Source organism: Egretta garzetta, unplaced genomic scaffold (assembly GCF_000687185.1).
Source record: "Egretta garzetta isolate BGI_Z169 unplaced genomic scaffold, ASM68718v1 scaffold746, whole genome shotgun sequence".
Taxonomy (NCBI): Eukaryota; Metazoa; Chordata; class Aves; order Pelecaniformes; family Ardeidae; genus Egretta; species Egretta garzetta.
Window position 1 is genome coordinate 43537 of NW_009260010.1, and position 12799 is coordinate 56335.

At 50.9% G+C, this 12799-nt stretch overlaps 1 protein-coding gene across 1 annotated transcript in view; it reads left to right on the forward strand.

Moving 5' to 3' along the window:
* Positions 1-8856, forward strand: part of PSMD13 (proteasome 26S subunit, non-ATPase 13) — a 10165-nt gene extending 1309 nt beyond the window's left edge. The window contains exons 2-13 of the mRNA XM_035896063.1: positions 312-392; positions 1494-1528; positions 1607-1662; positions 2034-2077; positions 2337-2423; positions 3278-3449; positions 3939-4018; positions 4103-4228; positions 4980-5042; positions 6001-6081; positions 8078-8194; positions 8748-8856. Coding sequence (XP_035751956.1) covers positions 312-392; positions 1494-1528; positions 1607-1662; positions 2034-2077; positions 2337-2423; positions 3278-3449; positions 3939-4018; positions 4103-4228; positions 4980-5042; positions 6001-6081; positions 8078-8194; positions 8748-8843 — 1038 coding nt within the window. The 3' untranslated portion in view covers positions 8844-8856. The remainder of the gene's footprint in view (positions 1-311; positions 393-1493; positions 1529-1606; positions 1663-2033; positions 2078-2336; positions 2424-3277; positions 3450-3938; positions 4019-4102; positions 4229-4979; positions 5043-6000; positions 6082-8077; positions 8195-8747) is intronic.
* The last annotated feature ends 3943 nt before the right edge of the window (positions 8857-12799 follow it).

Genomic DNA, 12799 nt, shown 5'->3' on the forward strand with positions numbered 1-12799 from the left:
TGGCGGTACCGAGCGCCGGGCTGAAGGCCACTCCCGGGGCTGTGACTCGGGGCGCCTTCAACCAGCACGGGCGTAGCTGTGGAAAACCAGGGAGCCCGCTTTCCCCTTATTTCCCCGGGGTTACTTTACATGCGCGCTTGGGGGGTGTGTGTGTGTGTGTCTCTGCCTGCTCCCGTTTCTGTCTCTGATCTGTCACCGTCGTGAGGCCTAGCAGCCGCAGGGCCGGGCGGGCTCTGAGCATGAGAGACGGGGTACGGTGTGGGCTGGGGAGCTGGCGGGGGTGCGAGCTCACTGGGTGACCTTCTTCCCTAAGGCTCTGGCACCAGCTGACCCTGCAAGTGTTGGACTTTGTTCAGGACCCTTGCTTTGCCCAAGGCGATGGACTCATCAAGGTAAGGCGCCTGATTGCACCCCGGCGTTTTTCGCTAGCAAAGATGAGCGATGGCGTTTTTGTGCTAGTGGAAAATAAACAGCCTGTGACACACCTCTGGAGAGTTATTAAACTAAGTGAATTTGGCTTTCTGGGGTTTATGCGCTAGATGTGAGTGGGCAGGGTTTGGTTGCTGTGTGGAAGTTCTGCTGGAATTAAAGGTGTCAATTTTGGAAGCTTCACAGTGGTTCTGTAATTTAATTCACTTAAGATTTATTTTTTTTTTATTATTATTATTGGGGGTGCAAGAGGAGCCTTTTTCTTTCCCTTTTGTAACAAAGGGTTCACAACTGCAGGTGTAGGATGGACTGTCAGGTGTTCACAAGTGCCTCTGAGTATTCAGCAGGTTATTTCACTGTTTCACCTGCTGTCTGGGTGCTTCTTCATTTAGGATGATAACAGCATAGTCGGCCTAGAGTCGCATGTTCTCTGTATGCCACAAGCAATCATGTATTTTTGCTCTCCTTTGTGTTTTTAGGTTAAGATTTGGTTTCCCAGGAGATAGTTGTTTCCCCAGTAGAGCCGAGGCTCTTTTCCAAATGCGTGCAAAGAGAAATGTGAAAACTTTAGGCCTGTGTGTATCGTACGGTGATAACTGAGGGCGTGCACCAGGCCAGCCATAGCAGGGAGACTGAGGTACCTACTAGCTTGTGAGTTTCTTGAATTGCTCGTTGCAGTTGGAAGGAGCCTTTTCCCAGGAGATAGTTGTTTCCCCTGTAGAGCTGAGGCTCTTTTCCAAATGCGTGCAAAGAGAAATGTGAAAACTTTAGGCCTGTGTGTATCGTACGGTGATAACTGAGGGCGTGCACCAGGCCAGCCATAGCAGGGAGACTGAGGTACCTACTAGCTTGTGAGTTTCTTGAATTGCTCGTTGCAGTTGGAAGGAGCCTGCAGAGGTAGAATTACCTAAAAAGAGCAAATTTTGGCTCCTGGATTCTGTCCCGTGTAGTTGGATGCCCACTGCTTTTTTTGGAAAAGTGAATTGGAATACAGCAGAGAGCGAGTGTCGTAGCTGAACCAAAATATCCTTTTGCCCTGACTGTCGATATCTTTGTGCCTACAGCTGTATGAGAACTTCATCAGTGAGTTTGAACACAGGTGAGTTTGTTTGCCTGGAAGTCTTCAGGTAACTGGCTGTTGGCTCAGGCGCTTCTGACAATGAGGCTTTTGTTCTAGGGTGAACCCCTTGTCCCTGGTAGAGATCATTCTTCACGTAGTCAGACAGATGACAGGTAAGTGTCCTTACCCCTTACGGTATTTTTAGCAGCTGATGCCTGTGAAATTTGGCCAGTTAATGGCTACACTTTGTGTGACATGATTGTCTTTCTGGTGTATTGAAAAGGGAAAGCGCTAACTCAAAGAGCTTAAATAATTACTGCTGCATGGAGTCGCAGGCGTGCTGCTTCACCAGAGAAGTGGCTGGTGAGCAGAACACCTGGCCTGCGATAGCAGCACCTTTGGAAGGTTTGAGCGGTACGCTGTAGAAAAAAATAGTCTGGTATTCATGAATCCCGGAAAAGGATTTATTTCTAGGCTGAGATTTAATTCCACCAGAATTCCTGATATTGCTGCTCATTTTATTTTTTTCCCCCCTCTACTTCAGATCCCAATGTGGCCCTTACCTTTCTGGAAAAGACTCGAGAAAAGGTATTTTTGAAATAGCTTTTTCTGGTAGTCCACCTGCAGGCATTGGTTTGCGTATGAGCACGTATGGCGCAGCTGGAGAGGCAGATATGTGCGTGTTGAAACCTGTGCCGGGGAATACCTACTCCTTTTCTCAGTGAAAAACTGCATTTTAATGCAGGAGCGTGTTAACAAATGAAATGCAACCAGCACAGCCTCGGCTTTGAGAGCCGACCTGGCTGCCAGGATGATGCTCTAAGCACGTATCTCTGTGTAACTGCAGGTAAAAAGCAGCGATGAAGCGGTCATTTTGTGTAAAACAGCCATTGGGGCGCTCAAGCTGAACATCGGAGACCTGCAGGTCACCAAGGTGAGGTGCTGACTTGGGTAGTTCAAGCATTTGGGTGTTTTGGAGCACTGTGACACACTCCAGCCATTCCCACAGCGTGGACCTGCCCACGTCTGTGCTTCAGTTTTGAACGAGGAGATGATAAATCTGCAGCTCCTGGGATCTCCAGGAGACCTGTGGTTCCGCTTTCCATCTCATAACCCCTAAGAGCGCGTGTTAGTACTCGCAGCCGCGTCTCTGAAGTCTCAGTAAGATTCTGATGCACGTAGCTTTCGAGGTGCTCTTGCTTATTGGTGGCCTGCAGCTGATCACCACAACTGTTGGTATGCACAGCTCAAAAGAGAGGGTGGTGGTGGGGGAAAAACCCCATGATATATTCCAGTTTGCAGCTTAGAGGGTCTGACGAATTCGGGGGGGGGGTTGTGCTGCTTGTTGGTGAGCCGCTCACGGTGACCAGATTAGTGTATCCTTTCCTGTGCAAAGCGTGCTGCTTATTTCATCTCTTGGCTTTGTTTAGAGCCATCTCTTAAAGCTGAGATGAGGGGGTTTTCATGCAGCGCAGCTTTGTCTCTTAGCAAATACAAAGTCTGATGGGTATAAGCATATATAAAGCATGTGCATGTGTATATGTATGTATATAAGTACAGTTGCAGGGTAGTTTTGGGGGGGGATTTACCTAACTACTCTGTAAAGGAAGAAAGCTGTTGCTTTATGTTTAATACTGTGATCTCACCCGCTTTACTGCTGAGAGGGTGTTACTTCTGGACCACACAAGAGTGCTGCAACCCTTACAGGGGCGAGCAAGAAGGCTGGGAGCACGGGTGTGCACGAGGTGTACCCTCACCTGTAACAAACAGGTTTTCACCCTCCTCTAGGAGACCATTGAGGAGGTTGAAGAGATGCTGAACAATCTCCCTGGGGTGACTTCAGTCCACAGCCGCTTCTATGATCTCTCCAGCAAGTACTACCAGACGATTGGGAACCATGCCTCTTACTACAAGGACGCTCTACGGTTTCTGGGATGCATTGATGTTAAAGATCTGCCAGGTAACTCCTCCTTTGCCGAGCACAGAAAGTCCCAGTTTTCATCCTCTTGTTTCACCACTGTGCTCTAAATAAATGTGCTGGCAGAGAACGGGCTTTCTCAACGTTGGTTTGAATCTGCTGTAGCTGGGCCGGGATCTAGCTAGAAAGAGGAAGAAGCCACAAGAGGAATGAGTGGCTGAGCAGGATTCTGCTCCTAAGCTGTCTTGAGGTGATGGGAGGGGGGAAGTGCCCCCACCAGAAGGAATAGTTTGTTCTACTTCCCAAAAATCTTAAATATGGATTCAAAAAGTGGCCGTTCTGTGCTGCTGCTGTTGTTACTGCAGGCTTCTGAATTTCAGGCTTGGGAGAGGATGAGAAGGAGGGCTGGGAATGATTTAATGCAGGCACGGAGAGGGGGGTGAGGGAGGGGCTGCTGGGGCTGACTGCTCCTTCATCCAGACTATTTTTGTTTTGGGGTTGTTGAGGTTTGGTTTTTATTTTTTTTTTCAGTATCAGAGCAGCAGGAGAGAGCCTTTACCCTGGGGCTGGCAGGGCTCTTGGGAGAAGGTGTTTACAACTTTGGGGAGCTGGTGAGTTGATGCTGCATTGCTTCACTTACTGAGTATCAGGGATTTATTTTACCCTGTTAATGCTGTCCTGCCTGGTTTCTGCAGCTCATGCACCCCGTTCTGGAGTCCTTGAGAAACACTGATCGGCAGTGGCTGATTGACACGCTTTATGCCTTCAACAGTGGTAACGTAGAGACATTTCAGGCTTTGAAGTCGGCGTGGGGTCAGCAGGTGAGCGTATGAGCTGCTATATTGCTTAAGGCCTAGGCTCAGTATTTACGGAGGATGCTTAGGTTCTGCAGACCTTTACCTTAAGAATTCCTGACTCTGGTGCATTGGTATAATTTTAATCATAGAAGCAGCGATCTTTCATCTTGGTAGGTACCATTAGTTTTCTTTTGGCTTCCCTCTGTGCCTGGTTGATTGAAAGAAGTAGAGAGAAATATCTTGTGGTCCAAGGGGGAAGCAAACAAAAACTTCCTGCAGTCCTGCGCAGGAAGATAATCTCTGATTTAATTTCCCTAGTGTCATTCACTCCCAGTATTAAACTGCTCCCAGTATAAACCAGCAGTTTTCCCCTCTGTTCTAGGAAGTCTGGGGAAAACATTGGGGTTGGGTATTGGCTACACGGGCTAGAGCAGTGATTTACCCATTGACTTGCGTGCCTGCTTGCGGGAAGCGGTGGCCTTTGATAAAAGGCAGCCTTGCCTCGCGAAGCGCTGCGTTCACTTGTGCAGTTCTTGTGACTTGTTTTATGGAACAAGAACCACACAACTGAACGCAGCGCTTCGTGAGGCAGGGCTCTGGCCTGTGTAGCCAGTGCCTAACCCAACAGTGGGTGGGTTGTAATGGCCCTGTCCCTCGTAAATGAGGGTAGCGGGTCCCCGTGGGGCTTATTCCTGCGTGTAGCATGCTCTTCTTCCCCCCCGGGGGGAGAAAAAAGTCATAACAAACTTACTTGTTCCGGTTTATCCTCTTACAGCCAGATCTGGCTGCAAACGAAGCGCTGCTGCTGCAGAAGATTCAGCTGTTGTGTCTTATGGAGGTGAGCTGGGAGCTGTAGTGTGTTAGATGTGGGAAATGGAACGGGACTGCTCCAGCGACCTTCCAGTGGGGGCAGCACTGCTAAAATACACTATGCTCTGCTGGGTGCGCTCATCCACTCGTCTTGCAGAAACTTGTGGGTATGGCCGACTGCAGATTTTGCCTCTAGGTGGTGCCAGGCGGCCGGTGCTGCTGGGAAGGGAAGCCTCGTGGTGTGCTGCTTGTTTGCATTTCGGGGTGTGCTCTTTCAGGCAGGGTGTGGAGGTGGGGTAGAGAAGAGTGAGCTTTGTGTCTTGAGGGTGGTCTCTGAAATGACAGCTCTTGAAGCATGCTCTAGTATAGCAAAGGCTTCCAAAACACAGTTAAAGCTTCATTTCCTAAAGACTGAAGACCCTTTCCCTGCTGGGTAAACCCAAATGTTTGAATGGTTTCTTTCCTGTCACTTCGGCTCTGCTGTTGCCGTGTAATACTGGTGTGTAAACCTCCGTGGCCCTGGATCTTTTTCAAAAACTTAAATTTTTTTGTTGTCTGGAGCGTAACGTACGTTTGTACACCTCCACGCACCGATAGGTGTATGTGTTAATGTGTATACATTCCACTTCCAGTGTTACTACTGTGAACGAGTTTTACAACCCGTAGGTACTGTGTTATCTCGGGGATTTGATGTGCACCGAGACATTTCAACACAGATTGTTCTGCTTTATTTTATTGCTTGATTGTGTTGTTGCCCAGGAAATCTGCTGCTTGGAGCAGCAAGGTGTGTGTGGAGGAGGGAGTGGCGCTGTTCCTTTCTGCTGGCATAAATGCTTTATTCTTTGAGGTATTTTGATTAAGTGAGAAGTACGGTTGCTACTGCAGGTGGAGAGCTCAGTGGGGCAGCACGAGGGAAGCTGTGCGTGCTGCTGGAAGAAACTAAAACTGCGTGGGATTTATTTTTTGTTTTGTTTACTTGAATTCAGATGACTTTCACCCGACCGGCCAATCACAGGCAGCTCACTTTTGAAGAGATTGCCAAGAGTGCCAAAGTCTCTGTCAATGAGGTGAGTTTGGGGTCAGACAGACTTACTAATGTCTCAAGTCCCGAAGATCTGTAAGTGTCTGGAAAGTCCTACTCCATAGGTGAACTCAGGTAGAAATATTCTCCTCTGTTCATGTGTATTTGGACAACTTTGTTAAGGAGGAGTTAACTGCTTGGTGCTCCTGTTTCTCAGCAAGTAAATTTTTGAAGGTCCTTAGTCATAGCCTTAAGCTGGAAGAGAGCTCTGTAGGTGATCTGCTCCCACGTGCTCTCGAAAGTGCAGGCCTTTGGATTAGGTTACGCAGGGCCCTGCCAAGCCATCTTGAGTGTTTCCAATGAGGGGAAATGTTACGGATGTTTAATTTTTCTCACGGTGAAGAATTTTCTTCTGTTATCCAGATGGAGTCCCTGCTGAAGCAAATCCTGCCTCTGGTCTCTTGTCCTTTCACTGTGCATCCCTGTGAAAGTAGTACCCTTATCTTCCCTGCTGCTACCTGTTGGGTACAGGAGGGCCGTGGTGAGGTATCCCCAGGCTGCCTCTTCCCTAATCTGAGCAAACACAGTTTCTTCAGCCTGTCAAATTCTCAGCATCCTCATCTCAGTGGCCCATTGCTAGACTCTCCCCGGCTTTGCAGCGCCCCCCTTAAGCTGAAAGGGGATGCTGCAAAACTGGGCACTGCATCGCACCCCACCCCCACCCCAGACTCTGCCCCTTTCCGACAGAGCGTACTCTCAGTATACCACAGCCAGGCAGACCTCCCTCTGTGCTGTTGCTTGGGACCGTTGGGTCTCGGGTGCAGGACCCCGTGCTTATCTTCATTGTTCTTCATGTTATTCGTGCCAGCCCAGGCTGCTGAGGTCTCTCTTCACGGTACCTCTTATTTCCAGCACGTCTACCTCTCTCTGCCATTTGGGTGTCATCTGTGAAACTCATCCACCTATGTCGGATGGGACAGGGTTAATTTTCCTCCTAGCAGTGGGCACAGGGCTGTGGTTTGGGTTTAAGATGAGCAGAATATTGGTAACTCACTGATGGTTCAGTTGGTGCTGAGCAGGGCTTACACCAGTCCAGGACTTTCCAGCTTCCCCTGCTCTGCCGGGGGCACAAGGAGCTGGGGGGGGCACGGCCAGGACAGCTGACCCCCACTGGCCCAAGGGCTACGCCATACTCTACAGCATCATGCCCGGTATAGAAACTGAGAGGAGTTGGCTGGGGGAGTGATCACTGCTCGGGGACAGGCTGGGCGTCAGTCAGCGGGTGGTGAGCAGTTGCATTGTGCATCACCTGCTTTCATACTTCTTATCATCTGCCGTTTCATTTAACAGTCTTAACCCACAGGTTTTACCTTTTTCCAGTTCTCTCCCCCATCCCTCAGGGTGGGGGCGGGGAGGGGCGGCGAGGGAGGGGTTGTGTCATGTTCAACCACAGCGAGCTAGCTGAAAAATCGCTATCAGCCCCGAAGCTGAAGTTCGTGACCAGCTGCCTGTTCAGCTTCAGCCCCCTAACCACTGCCGTTTGAGCGCAGTAGATTTTCCGCTCGTCTTGTGGTCGTTCTGTCTGCTCTGTAGCTTACCAGCGTCAACAAGGATGTGGTAGAAGGTCTTGTTGGCCACTTTGCTAAAAGAAAGGTACAGGGTGCCTACAGTGCTTGCTTTGACCTAGTTTAAAAAGGCAATCGTATTGGTCAAGCACATCTTACCCATGTAAATCCCTGTGGACTTTTTCCAATGACCTTGTTCCTCCTGGGATTTTGGAGAAGGGAAAAGAAAATACATCTGCTCTTAGGGAAAAGAAATCTCTCCTGTGTATTTAGATGTCGAGTCTCAAGGCTGTATTGTAACCCAGAAGAGGGTGTGAGAGAGGCTGCAGCTGCCCTTGATTTCATTGTGCGTAGTGGACAGTCTTCCAAAAGCTGGTGCCACTGAAAGGTTTTATTCATCTCAGGGAGGGGGGGAACTAGGTGATTCTCAGTTGTTTCCTTGAATGATTTTTTTTTTTTTTTTTAAATTACTTTTAGGTGGAACTGCTGGTGATGAAGGCGCTCTCGGTAGGCTTGGTGAAGGGCAGTATCGACGAAGTCGATAAGCGGGTACACATGACATGGGTACAGCCACGCGTGTTGGATTTACAACAGGTAACAACCAGCTTGCCTGTTAAGGCAGTACTGACCTGTTCCGTTGTGTGAGGTGATCTGGAAATTGAAGTCAGAACTGCAAAGGGTCACTGTCTGAGAACTGGTGTCCTTGGTGCTTCTTGAAGCTGCTCAGGGAACGGCTTTTCCTCGTTCCCTTTTACGTTGCCGCCTTTAGCTTTTACCTTGGGTATCTGGTGGGTTTGTACCTGTTTGGCAGTAAGCAGTTAGAAACTCGTTGGGAGATAGATTCGGATGTTAGTGTTGCTCCTCCTCCCACAAATGCTGTGACTGTGCTTTCCAGAAGGATTGCAGACATCTGCGTGGCTGCTTCAAGCCTAAGCGCCCCAAACAAAGTGCTAGCTGCAAACAGTTGCTTTTATTCAATTTAACTTTGAACGTTGCCCTTCTGATGGTCAAAGATGTCCAGTAGCATCTTTTCTGGATGTGTGGGCTTTTGAGGAGTAGTTTGGAATCTCAAGGGTTTGTCCTTCAAGGCAAGTGTCGGTGTTGCCAACAGTTGAGATGTTAAAGTTATTGTGGGCTTGCCTTGCAGATCAAAGGGATGAAAGACCGCCTGGAGTTCTGGTGCACGGATGTGAGGAGCATGGAGATGTTGGTGGAGCACCAAGCTCATGACATCCTAACATAGAGCTCAGACCACTGACTCTGTACTGAATTATACGGAAGGGGGGTGGGTGGGCAGAGGGGAGAGCAGCTTTTTGAGGCTTGTTGGGAGGAGTAAGTGGCCTTTTGCTGTGTAACCCTTTGGTGCTTGGAGTCAAGATTCCCCTATGCGCTAACATTAGTGGCACTGGCTGCGAGAGCGCCCATCCTGCTCTCGTAGAAGGAGGACAGAGGCTCCGCGGTGGTTGATCTGTCAATCTTGTTATCAGGCTGTTGTGGGAGGATGTGATGCTGGTTGCATGTTACAGGAGGGGAGGCCCTTTGCCAGGTACAAGGGGTAGCAGAAGCTTCCTTGTGGAAACACGCTGGAGAGGTGCCTGACGGATACCTGGTGTTGGCCTTAAGAGGGCGCGGCCTTCCCCGGTAACCTCTCTCCCCCTGTCCCTGCAGCAGCCCGAAGGCAGCATCGCTGTAATCATCTGTCTCCTCTCGCCCTCTTCTCCGCCACCCCTCCTCCTCATCTGCAGCAGAGGGAGTGTTTACTCCATCAAAGGGTCTTTTCCAGGATTACCGTTTAGTGGATGTGTTTTTATATACCTTTGGGGGTGGTTGTCTTTTACGAACACATTGTGCTGAAGTGAGGTGCAGCAGTATTGCTGGAATAAACTTCTCTGCCTTCCCTTTTCTGTAGTTCCGTGTTTGTTGTCTTTGTAACTGGCAGCTGAGCCTCTGGTCTGGTTAAAAATACTCCTCCTTGAAGTTTAACGTTCCAAAACCCGTCTGCCCAAGAGCGGTACAGATTTAAGCGCCCTGTTAATGGCCGGTGGGGCTGGTGTGTAATTTACTTAGTGTGCAGTGCCTTGGTGCGTACTCTGTGGTCAAGTTCCTTTCTGCTGTGGGAAGCAGGAGGCCTGGTGCCTTGTCTCAAGCTGAGCACGCATTCCTGGCTGAAAAGGCCTAAATAAGACCCAGACAACAAGTTTTTGTTCTGTTTTTGCCTCCTGCCTTCTGCTACCTTAAAAACTCTCTGTAACGTAATTGTTTTGCCCTACTGTGGTGTCTTCATAGGGATGGAAGATAATGGGGCACATCAAGAACTGAAACCAAGGCAGATCTGATCTGGAGGCTCCCTCCAGGCATCCCTTTGGGTGCATCGTGCTCCTGATGATCAGGCAGTAACAGCAGACCGTGGCCTCTGTCAGGGTCTAAGTGGATTTTTAAACTCTGCTGCCAATGTATCCGCGGTCAGTCCTTGCTTTGCAGCGCCCTGCGGTTACTGCTGTGATTTAAGAGCTCGGTTACCGCCTTGATTCTCCGGAGTTGTGCCAACAAACTGCACTGCTGGAATTCTCACGCTTTGTATGCTTCTTCTAGTTCGCTGTCTTGACTCTGAGGGTTCAATGCCAGCAGTGGAGAAAAGACCGCACATGGCTGATGCTGGCTGCAGGTGCCACCATGCCCCAGGCAAGGAAGACTTAAGCTTTTTAAAAAGAACAAAATAATCCAATTGCCGGGCCCTGCACCTGCTCACACTCCACCCTGCTGCCTCTGAGCTGTTCTGGCCTGAATTTCTTCCGTGTTTGAAGTTGTTGGGTTCTGCATGCCTGCCCCTTCCCCACCCCATCCATCAGGTTTTTGTGCTGCCCTCATTCCTTCGGTTGCTGGAATCTGTGTTGAGCCACCGTGTTTTCTCCTCCTGTGTTCTGCACTTTGGCTTTCCCTCGTTCGTGCTGCATCTTGTCTTCCAAAGCTCATTCCTGGTGTCGCTGGTACTGCTTCAGAAGAGCGTGTGGAGGAGACAAGTGTTCTGATTGGGAAAATACTCCTTTTATTTCATAGCTAAGGACGGGAAAAGGGGCTTCAAAAAGCACAATCTCCTCAGTAGTGTCATGTGGCTACCCGTTAGGAGTCAGCGACACGCCAACCATGGGGCCAAGCTGACGCGTCGCAGGGCTGCTGTCGCTCTAGGTGGGTGTCAGAAACCCCGGAGCCTGGCTGGCAAAACGGCGCCGAAGGCTCCCAAGAGTCTTCTGACAACCCCCGTGTGCCGCGGGGAGCGCTCGCTGCGGGTGCGTTCTTGAGCAGCTCACTGAAGCCAGCATGAAGATCTGCAGCCCGAGTCAGTTACGGCAGTCGTTCCGGAGATATCTGGGGGTATTTGCTACCCCGACCTTCCCGGGTGGGAGCAAGCGCTGGCTGGCTGCTGCCCCAACACAAATAGTTGAGGAGATCTGGGGTGTGTTTGGGGGGGTGGAGAGGTTCCTCATGCAGGAGGAGGTCAGGTGTGCAGCACCCAGACCGCAGGCCATTCTAAATGTCACTTACAGCCTTTGAGTATTTTCTCGCTGGGAATTTAACTGGATTTTTGCACCCGTGCTCGTGCTGTGAGGGGTTCCTTGGTATCTGCCCTACGCTGTGCTGCAACTGTACAAGGTAAAAGCTCTGCTGGGAAATGTGTCTCCCTGCTGGAGCCTGCTGCAAACTCGGGCAGGAGCACTGCCTTTGGGCCGGCACGCTGGCCGGCAGCAGGTCTGGTCCCCCGTGAACAAGCACGCAGTTGAAGCAAAACCAACACGCCGTTACGCTGAACGCTAACATGAATTTAATGAACAAACTCGGCGGGTTCCTTCCCTGTGAAGAGCTGTTCCATGGTCTTCTCTTCACTCATACTTCTGCTCCCAGCCGGGCGCGGTTTGTTCTTGCCACGGCTTAATCTGATCTGCTCTTGTAGTGCTCCACGTGCGCCAGGATCCAGGCAGCTGGCATCAGGAAGCAGAAGGACATCACGGAAAGCGCGATGGCCTGCTCCTGCCGGTGGGAGAAGAAACGGAAGAATGAGTGGGTTGGCCACGCGACAGCCCCGTTGGACATGGGGCTCCTGGGACGGATGCACGCCAGTGCCGCGTCTCATGCGAGGGATCGTCCGTGCTCCGTGACGATTCCAGCCCCACGGCTGTCAGGTGGGCGCACCCGGAGGCTGTGGGAGGGAGGCTGGGGTGGGCACAGCAGTTCCCACCAGCAGCGGACCAGGCCGGTTGTTCTCCAGGTTTGTTTCTGTCACCCGGTGTTTTTCTGTCACGATACTCGCGGGGAAATGGAAGGGACTCATGACCTTCAGTCGGCAGCGAGGCTGGGGCTCGTGGTGTTTCTAAAAGCAGCTGTGCCTGACTTTCAGATGACTTTGAGGTGGGAATTGCAACCGGCAGCAGCCTCTTCTATTTCTGGTGCACCACTTAACCCCTTGCGCTATCGCCTTTATTTCTTTTTTTTTTTATTATTTTATTTGCCTAGAAAAGGTGTCTCCAGGCTTGTGAAGTGCTTTATTGCAGCCCTTGGAATGGCAGCAGGGGGGAAACTCCACATGCGAGGGGTGGAGGTGAAACCCAGTCAGGATTTATGGGTGAAAAGCTCCTTTTTTCTGAGCTCATTTCACCCAGCCCAGGAGGGTCCCCACAGCTGGAGCGGCTGCTGTTCTGGTGGGGGTCGTCCCCAGGGGGAGGAATGATGGAGGGACCTGTTCGCCCCAGCTCTGTGGCGACAGAAGACCCCATCCTTGCCCACGGGGACCCCTTCTTTGGGGTGAGTGCCCCATGAAAGGAGGGGACACAGGGCCCAGGTCTGTCCCTGTGCTGTATTAAGGGACTGCCAGTGCCACTGCCACCTCCTCCCCGAGGTCCTCAGGCTGCCCCATGGGCTTGGGTGCCCTGGGCTGCAGGGGACCCTCAGCAAGTACCCTAAACCCCAAAGGTTAAAGAGGGGGCTGACAGGATAAAATAAAATGGAAGCAAATGTCAGAAGGGGGGGCAGGGCACGTACCCCTCCGTGGGGGTGCAGGCTGGAGCCTGCACTGCTCTGGGGGCACCTTTCCTCCTTTTTCTCCCCCCTCCCCTTTTGCTTTCACTCCCAACAAAAATATTTTGGCTATAATTGGCAGACGGGGGGCGTTGTGCCCCTCTGACCCCAGGAGCAAGGTCTCCCCCC